Below are 9,335 nucleotides of genomic sequence, written 5' to 3'. Positions count from 1 at the left end.
AGCATAGGAAAAAAACGATCCATTTGGATCTTCTCTCTTTTTTCTTTATTTTATAATACCAACTTTGTTTGCTAGCAAACCTTCAAACTAGAAACGTGTATTCTATTATCTTAGATTTACATTTTTTTTAATCCCAACTTTGTTAGCTAGCAAAGATTCAAACTAGAAAATTATACTTGCCTACTGAGTTATCTTGGACTTGCATTTTTTCAATCCCAACATTTTTTTTCATTTTTTAATCCTTTATAGGTTTTAGCATTTCAAGGTATATAGGCACTAATTTTGATACTATATCTAAGTTATTTGTCATGAATCCATGTACAAATTATACAAGAAGTTATTTTCTGTTTTATCAAACAAAAAAAAAAAAAGAAAGATGCCTATCATAAATTTTCATTGAAAATTTTCATTTGTTTGTTTTATTATTGGCTTTGTCTTTTCCAAATTAAATAATTTACCTTTACAAATTACAATTCTTATTTTGTTAATCACCTTTATTTATTTCCCTAGATCAGAATTTGTTGGGAATAATATTATTCTTATAAATCCTTATTTGTTACAAGTTTTTTCATATGATTGTACTTGTCTTTTGTTGTATTTATTTAATAATTTTCTCTATTTTCTATATTTCTGAATATATTATTATTATTATTATTATTATTATTTTATCTTTGTATTGAAAAGATATATAAAATTACAACTACTACTATGTAATGGTGCTAATGGAAGAATGTTAATGAATGATATTATATGCATGGTACCCTTATCTATATATCATTTATTGCCGCCATAAATTTTGATCCAACCTGCAGTAAAGACCTTAGGCTGTAATGGTTTGTTCAGTTATTGGGAGATTTGTTGGAAGGCTTGTTTGGCATCCCAACAACAATTTTAGATTTCGTCTGTTGAGGGAGTGTTATTTGGATGGGATCGGTTGGGTTTTTCTTGTGAAAATTTGGATGATAACTCGGGGCAACCCAATCTACAAAGCCCTAGTTTAATCCATAGGCTTTGCCACAAAAAGCTTGCACTTATGTGGATTGGATCCCATACCTGAATTTTAGAAGGGACGCCGGCCGGGTGACCATCTTAAGCTCATAGGTCAATTGGTGGCTAGTCGTTTTCAACCTCAAATTGATGGAATTCGTTAGTATCATAACCACATGCATCGAACATAATTTGAATCTTCAATACAGAGAATCCATTACATGAAAACAAACCATTGATTGCCATCACATCAATTCAACCCTCTCTCTCCCTCTCCTCTCTCTCTCTCTCTCTCTCTCTCTCTCTAAAGGTCACGTGATGAGCTTAAATGGCCGATTTTAGCTGTATATTTATCAAATAGGGAGGACAATGCAACAGTCCGGATCTAAAAATATACAAATACCAGAAATGTTCCTGATATGATGCAGTTGTAATATGCTTTAAGGTTGGTATGAGAAGCATTCTGTGAGAATTTGATCCGGCCTCCTCACAGATTGAATACAAGGAAACATTTCCTACACCAACTCAATAACATCTATGATGCAAAAAAATATGGCATCTCAAGAGTTTTGACCAATCACAACTCACTTATGAATTTCGATAATTAACATCGGATTGACTTGATTATCACGTTTATATTCTAGCTGATTGGTCAGAAATTTTTTGAATATCATATCTTTTCGGTATCATAATCACCAAACGATCCGACTGGTAACTGGCAAGATTGTTAAGAGATCTAGACGCGTCGTCGAATGGGTCCCACTTGTGAGGGTTGAATACGCCTTACCAGATCGATTGAGAAGCGGATTTGGGATAATGGGACCCACTTTTCAATCCCCGACGCCGGCTGTGAGTTGGTTATGAACGAAATATGAAGCCTCCTTTCCTTTCCCTTCCTTGACTCTGTTGGTCTCAGCAATAAATGACCCACAACAGGCTTTCATCTAACCTCCATAAATTTTAACACCAAATACAATTTAAAAATGAAATGGGACCATCACTGAGCGAGACGCTACAAATCCATTACACCCAGGATCCACCATTCCCATAATAAAATCTGCCGAGTTTTAAAAGTGTATTAACCCATCACAGATCGAATACATTACAGCCATTTTACCACTGAGGGTGAGGGAAACAGCAGAGCAGTCATCTATCTCAACTATTTCTGTCTCAAAGTGAAAGGAGCAAGGACCCATCTCTGCAAATCCACGTTTCTGTTTTATGGAATGAGGTCAGCTATGCTTGGTTTTCTGTACTTAATTTCTGCTTTTGTCCTTCACTGATGGCTGCAAGAAAATTCCTCCTTTCCATTGAATCATTTCACCACTATTCAGGAGTTTCTGAAGACTGCTCATCATATCGCTCCATGGTTCTCTGATTTCTAGCTTAATTGGGCGGTTTTGTGCTACTTCAGGTGCGTTTTCAGCTCTGGGTTTCATGTAACTTGAGTAGAAATGCTGATTTGTCTTGACTCTTGAATACAGATGACATACTACCTGTAGTATTTCTATCATTTTCATTAGGCACAAGTTCCTTCTTTTCAATTTGTCAGTTATGCGTCTCTATCTCTAGGCCTGTAAATTGGGGTTAGAGTCTTGAAGAGTACAGAAGATTTGATTTCAAAAGCTGAAAACTTTATCCAGGGTCTCTTTTTCTTTCTCCTTCAATTTGTTTTCTTCTGGTCTTTTGGGTGTGTGATGTTATGTTCTTTAGAGGTGCTCAATTTTCTTCTTCAGCCCCCCCGCGCTTTTTGATTGATCTATCCCCTGTATAATTCCTGTTATAGCTATGGAAACTCGGGTTTGCATCTATTGTCTTGGGCCCCTGTTTCTATTCTTTTCTCTTTTATCTGGGACCTCCAACGCCAGCCTGCAGAGTGTTGGCCAAATGAGTCTGGGTTCTCAAGGGTCTCAGATGAATTTTATCGACAACGGTGGATGGTTTCTTGTGTCCAACAACTCGAATTTTGCTTTCGGCTTCACACCTACGGCCGATCCTAGTCTGTTTTTGCTGGTTATCCAACACATGGGCAGTGGAACAGTAGTCTGGACTGCCAACCGAGGCTCACCAGTTAGAAATTCTGATATGTTCGTGTTTGGTGTCGACGGGAATGCGCATTTGGAATGTGGGGGAAGCACGGTCTGGTCTACAGATACCGCCGATAAAGGTGTTACTGCTATGGAGTTGCAGAATTCAGGCAACTTGGTTTTGCTTGGGAAAGATGGTAACCCTCTTTGGAGTAGTTTTAGCCATCCCACGAATACACTATTATCTGGTCAGGATTTCCTTGAAGGAATGAAACTCATAAGCGACCCTAGCAGCTCCATTAACTTGAGCTATTATCTCGAAATTAGCTCGGGAGATTTGATTCTCTATGCGGGTTTCCGAACTCCACAACCTTATTGGTCTCTCACAAAGGACAGGCGAGCAACCATCAACAAAAATGGTGGAGAAGTCAGTTCGGCATCCTTGAATTCCAATTCATGGAAGTTCTATGATCAAAACAAGATCCTTCTCTCCCAATTTATCTTCTCATCAATCGATGCCAATCCAAACATCACCTCGGCTGCAGTTCTAAATAGCTATGGGACAATATCATTTAACTTTCTTCAGGACGGAGGTCCAAGCCCTTCAACGACAAAGATACCTCAGGATTTGTGCAGCACACCTGAGCCTTGTAATCCTTATTACGTCTGTTCCAATGACAACAATTGCCAGTGCCCTGCTGTTCTTAGCTCTCGTGGTTGCAAGCTTGGGAATTTCTCTCCATGTGATGGCTCAAAGGATTTGATGGAACTTGTAAACGTTGGGGATAGACTCAACTATTTTGCTCTTCAGTTTGTTTCCCCCATCTCCAAATCTGATCTAGAAGGTTGCAAAGCTGAATGCCTTAAAAACTGCTCTTGTCTTGCTTTGTTCTTTGATACTAGTTCTAGGAATTGTTTTTTGTTTGACCAGATAGGTAGTTTGCAAGCATCTGATCAGAGCTCCAGTGGATACATTTCTTTCATCAAAGCTCCAAGTAATGGAAACCAGGGGCCGAACCCCGCTGGGGATGGAAGCAGTGGCAGCCATAAACACTTGCAAATTATTGTGGCCATTGCTGTTGCAACAGTGGTAGTTATAGTTGGCCTACTATATCTGGGAATCCAATACATCCGGAAAAAGAAGACATTACCACAGGCTACCCAAGAGTCATCGGAGGAGGATAATTTCCTGGAGAGTTTATCAGGGATGCCGATCCGCTTCAGTTACCAGGATCTTCAAACGGCTACCAATAATTTCTCTGTGAAACTTGGTCATGGTGGGTTTGGTTCAGTCTACCAAGGGATGCTACAAGATGGGACTCGATTAGCAGTGAAGAAACTGGAGCGCATTGGTCAGGGGAAGAAAGAGTTCCGAGCTGAAGTTAGCATCATAGGCAGCATCCACCATGTCCATTTGGTCAAGCTCAAGGGCTTTTGTGCTGAAGGGACCCACCGGCTTCTTGCCTATGAATACATGGCAAAAGGTTCTCTGGATAGATGGATTTTCAAGAACAACAGAGATGAACATGTATTGGATTGGGAAACAAGGTTCAATATAGCTCTAGGGACGGCAAAAGGATTGGCTTACCTCCATGAGGATTGTGATGCAAAGATTGTTCATTGTGACATAAAGCCTGAAAATGTGCTTCTTGATGATAATTTCATAGCAAAGGTCTCTGATTTTGGTTTAGCTAAGCTGATGACCAGGGAACAGAGTCATGTTTTCACGACATTAAGGGGTACCAGGGGTTATCTGGCACCTGAATGGATCACAAACTATGCAATATCAGAGAAGAGTGATGTGTACAGTTATGGAATGCTCTTGCTTGAGATCATTGGGGGAAGGAAAAATTTTGATCCAGCAGAGAATTCAGAGAAAGCCCATTTCCCCTCCTATGCCTTCAAGACGATGGAGGAAGGGAAACTTAAAGAAATTCTCGACTCAAAGCTAAGAGTTGAGGAGGATGATGAGAGAGTTGATATTGCAATTAAGGTTGCCTTGTGGTGTATACAGGAGGACATGCACCAAAGACCGTCTATGACTAAAGTAGTCCAAATGCTTGAAGGTCTCTGTGTTGTACCTCAGCCCCCCACTTCTTCTCAGTTGGGGTCCCGTCTGTACTCAAGTCTGTTCAAGTCAACAAGTGAGGGTACTTCATCAGGACCATCTGATTGCAATAGTGATGCATACCTTTCGGCTGTGAGGCTATCAGGGCCAAGATAACAGAGGTTGTTTACAAAAATAAAAGAAAAAGATGGACAAAAAGGAGAAAAAAAAGAGCTGCTTCATCAAAACTCAGATCTTCCAAAAAAGAACTAAACTTAGCTGCAGAGGTTTCATATTTACTTTCATATGGCTAAGATTCATTGTGTCATAAAATCTCAAGTTTTGTATTACTAGCCATTACAAAAGATTCATTTCTTGTGGTGGAATCTATTTTATTTCTCATCATTGTCAAATTCCTGCTTGCAGTTATCAGTGTCAATGAACATTCCTTTCAGTATAGAAGGCTGCAAATAAAACCATAATGCCTGCCTGTATTGCAATGAGGCCATTACCCAATGTTGGCCCCAGCTATCTGGGGTCTTGGGAGGGGTAGACTGGGTATGGTCCTAACTTTTGGCATTTTTTTCCCACAAAGTGGTCGTCCTCAGACTAGAACCCGTGTTCCCATGCTTGACAGCCCAAGGTTTTACCAAGTAATGGTCCCTACCTGCCTGTATCGCAATCATGTAGAAATTCAGGGGGAAGAGAGCCCTTGCTTGATGCATCCTGTAATGTGTGCATTTTGCATCAAATGGCCTAACATTCATACTGGTGTCGTTATTTTTGGACATAAGAATTGTAAAAAAAGAGATATATCATTTGGTTAAGTTTATTCACCTTTTCTCCAACTTAGAAGACATTATTGCCATGGTATTTCTTAATCTGAGACAGATCTTCTCATTTGTCGGACCTTGTTCATGTTCCACCTTATACATTGGAGAAACAGAAACATTAACTTTTTAAGATTATTTTATGTCAAAACTTGTTGCATTCTCAGTTTTGGCTAGTTTCTGAGAACTCTGACAAGAATACAAGGAAAAATCAGTTCCATCCAAAGAAAGATTAGATGTAGAGAACAAGCAAATAACTAAATTGCAGTTTGGGTGCTTCTTAAAGACCATGAAAAATATATTTTCTCTGACTGAATTGTTCTGGCTTCTGCGTTGTTATTATTTTCTGTTGAATCCTTCTGATTTCCTCGTTAAATTTGGAGCTAGGAAGGTCAGGACTAATAAAGTAATAAATGATTGGCTCACATGGCCACACTTATTCCCGTCAAGGAGTAGGACCATATGCATCAGCACATTTAAATTATCCAGAACCACCCAAGAACAGAACCTCCTACTAATCCAATTTCCAAGAACAATGTCATCACAACTCCAGCCGTTTCTGCTTGTGCAACAGGTACTGTCTTTGGAGCAAGCATCATGAGGACACTAGTCAGGTAACCGTTTGTCAATCCAAGCATGCCAGTCAGAATTATAACTGGGACCTCAGTTCTCAACCACTTGGGTCCATGGAGGCAAGCTGCAAATAGCGGATAGAACAAAATCCTGGCAATGCAAGCCCATGTCGACTTCCCAGTACTCTTTGGAACATAAACTGCAGTCAAGGACTTCCCTACTAAATCTGAAATATTGTACATTGTGATCAACAATATGGGATACCAATCTTGAAGCAACTTGGATTGCACATTTTCAGATATATATCCTGGAAAAATAGAGAGTGTCACAATGTAAATCATAAGAATACCAAATGCCAACCATCGAATTTGTTTCGCAACGTCCCAAAATTTTGGTTGTTCACTGGACTCATTCACAGAACAAAGCCTTCTTGTGGTGCCCTGCAGATTGTCTGGAAAATCAGGAGCCTCAGATCCAGGAGCCACTTTTCTCTTGTGCCGGTGTGTTTGCACAACTGGCAACCTCTCTAAGATGTTACTGCAGACAATACAACCGAGCACAATAAGAGTGCTGACAACAAAATAAAGGTGGGCGCTTGCTCGTAGACCCTGTGGGGTTTTGGGAAGAGATGCCTTTGTTATGATTCTCAAGATGGAAACCAGAACACCTGTACCCAGATGATGAATTTAGTAAGTGCTGACCCAGAGACTTGCACGGAATTAGAGTTTAAACTTGTGAATTGATGTTATCAGTCCAAGATAAAACTTTCCCCAGTGTGCTTATATGCAATTGTAAATACTTTTAATCCCTTCTTTTGGTAGCACTGGCAGTACATTCCACTATTTCAGACTGCAGCAGGAGACAAAACAGGGAAAGTATGGCTCAACCTTGGCTCAGCATAAAGCCAAGAAAGAATTTGTCCCAAGCTTTGAGAACAGCAGTTCTAGTTTTGATAGTTTAAACGTTGTCTTGAAAAATATAAGTAACCTTTTTAGGCATGTAGACTATAATCCCTAGAAGCTAAGATGTGTTTGGACTTTGGATCAAGCAGTAAAAAATGGAAATTAGTTCTGTGCTTTTTTTCAATTTCCACAGGAGAAGGATTTGACAATGACTGCTTCCCCTTAGGATTTCTGAGTCCTTTCGAGAGAGGGATTTAAAAATGACCAGTATCCAGCAAAGCCCCCCAAAAAAAAGTAAAAGGAGAAGGAAAACATAGAGTTCATCCTTTTAAAATCCAGTCATCCTAGATTCTGCTCTTCTCATTCAATAAACACGGACAGAGGTAAAGAAATATGGCCGGAACCAATTCCATTTCCACCCCAAATTCTATGGCATGCAAGCTTAGTTAGTCTGAGCATTCCCTGTGAATGACCAAGTGCAGACTGCAGAGGTCCCACCTCTCATTTGACCCAACCAACAATCTACAAAAGAGTTTCCCTAAACGTTCCTGCTGTGGAACTCGATTCTCAGAGACTGTGACCCGAATATTTGATTCATCTTGAAACTCGGTTTGAGTCTTTTTCTTCAAGGTAAAGAAAGGAAGAGCCTCGACAAAAATGCTTTCTGTCATATGTTTGATGCCTATTATGTAACTTAACCAAATTACCTAATACTCCAGTAAAGCATTTTTGGTTGCTTAGAAGTTATAAATAGAAAACCGAGATGTTCATTTAGCTTCATGCAAAGCTCTACTCTGTTACTTCTTCAATGAGTCATCTTGAGTGTTCTTACTTATCAAGTATCATAATAGTTTGGTGTCAAGTTACTGGCCCAGTGAATTTATTAGAAAGCTGTTAATCTTATTTAGGCTTCAAGAACTTCCATTTCTTGCTACCAAGTGAGAAAGGAGCTCAGAAAAACTTATGGTTCTACATACCTGAAGAAGCGGTTCCTGCAAACACTGCCTGCATATACCGTTTGGGCAGCTCTCCGCTGGATCCTATCAAGCTTCCTCCTATCAATCCATCGGCTAAACCACAGACTGCTACTGTTGCAACAGTCGCACCATAGGCTCCATGAGGCCTTTCCTGTGGCCCGTGATTGCAACATGCCTTGTCCATCACAGGAACCATCATAAGAGAGAGAACAAACATAGAGAATCCCAAGTTCATCCTCAATCTAAAACTTGGCCTCTTGATCCAGCTCCCCCAACTCATCATCAGGACTAGAACTGGCAGTGAAGAAGCCATATAAACCACAGAGAACACCTTGTCAACATGCTTGGATGGATAAAGATAACCAAAGTAATCCACAGCTGTGATTAAAGCATTCCATGGAATCAAATTTCCAGCGCCAAGGAAGAAATGAATGATGTAAGCAATGTTGTAGGTGTCTCTTGGCTCAGTGTGATCAAGAAGACCCTTCTCTCCTTCCATTTCACATGGGTGGGGGCTCTCTAACAGAGTTCACTAATTTATAGACCCAGTGAGATATTGTTAATGGCACAGAGCAATCAAACATCACGTACTAATGATGGTTTAGCACTTGGGTCACTGATTTTTGATAGATTGGAGATCGGAATCGATGGGTCTCCCTCCAGTCTCCACTCTACTGTAGAAAGAAAAATTCTTCCTTGTGGGGACAACACTGTATGAGTGGCCTCAGAAGCAGTACTCTTTCTTTATTCTACTGCCACGCAAGGTTCACCTTATTGGTATTGCCGACTGGAATCTCCCCCAAAACTATAACTTTCAGGTGGTTCATAGTTTGGGATTTGTAGGTTCTCTCTAAAAAATAAAGGTAATGCTAGGTTCCTAAAATGTCCTTGATATTTCTTCCAATTGCAACCGAAGTTGGCAAATGAAGAGGATAGTGATGATAAACTGATAACTTCGCCTGCCTTGCTCAGCTCTCATGTTCAGGAAACTC

At 39.9% G+C, this 9,335-nt stretch overlaps 1 protein-coding gene and 1 pseudogene across 4 annotated transcripts; one reads left to right on the top strand and one right to left on the bottom strand.

The window, feature by feature from the left end:
* The first annotated feature begins 1,886 nt into the window (after positions 1–1,886).
* On the top strand, positions 1,887–5,474 carry LOC148842955 (G-type lectin S-receptor-like serine/threonine-protein kinase SD2-5 pseudogene; annotated as a pseudogene). 3 transcript variants are annotated; one of them, XR_016102776.1, is made up of 3 exons: positions 1,973–2,218; positions 2,322–2,401; positions 2,774–5,474. The product of XR_016102776.1 is annotated as a G-type lectin S-receptor-like serine/threonine-protein kinase SD2-5 pseudogene, transcript variant X2 (transcript). The 3 variants fall into 3 exon arrangements; XR_016102775.1 differs by having other exon boundaries at positions 1,887–2,218; positions 2,322–5,474; XR_016102777.1 differs by lacking the exon at positions 1,973–2,218 and having other exon boundaries at positions 2,272–2,401.
* A 555-nt stretch (positions 5,475–6,029) lies between these two features.
* Positions 6,030–8,908, bottom strand: LOC148842954 (equilibrative nucleotide transporter 8-like). Its single transcript, XM_088956432.1, has 2 exons — positions 8,344–8,908; positions 6,030–7,131 (listed from the first exon to the last, which is right to left on the bottom strand). Exons 1-2 carry the CDS (start codon positions 8,840–8,842, stop codon positions 6,368–6,370), a joined length of 1,263 nt encoding a protein of 420 aa, XP_088812558.1. The 5' UTR covers positions 8,843–8,908; the 3' UTR covers positions 6,030–6,367.
* Positions 8,909–9,335: the final 427 nt, after the last annotated feature.

The sequence above is a fragment of the Nelumbo lutea genome, chromosome 8 (genome assembly GCF_056320005.1).
Source record: "Nelumbo lutea isolate HS-2025 chromosome 8, American lotus-T2T, whole genome shotgun sequence".
NCBI classification, from domain to species: Eukaryota; Viridiplantae; Streptophyta; class Magnoliopsida; order Proteales; family Nelumbonaceae; genus Nelumbo; species Nelumbo lutea.
This window is presented reverse-complemented; position numbering and strand designations above follow the sequence as displayed.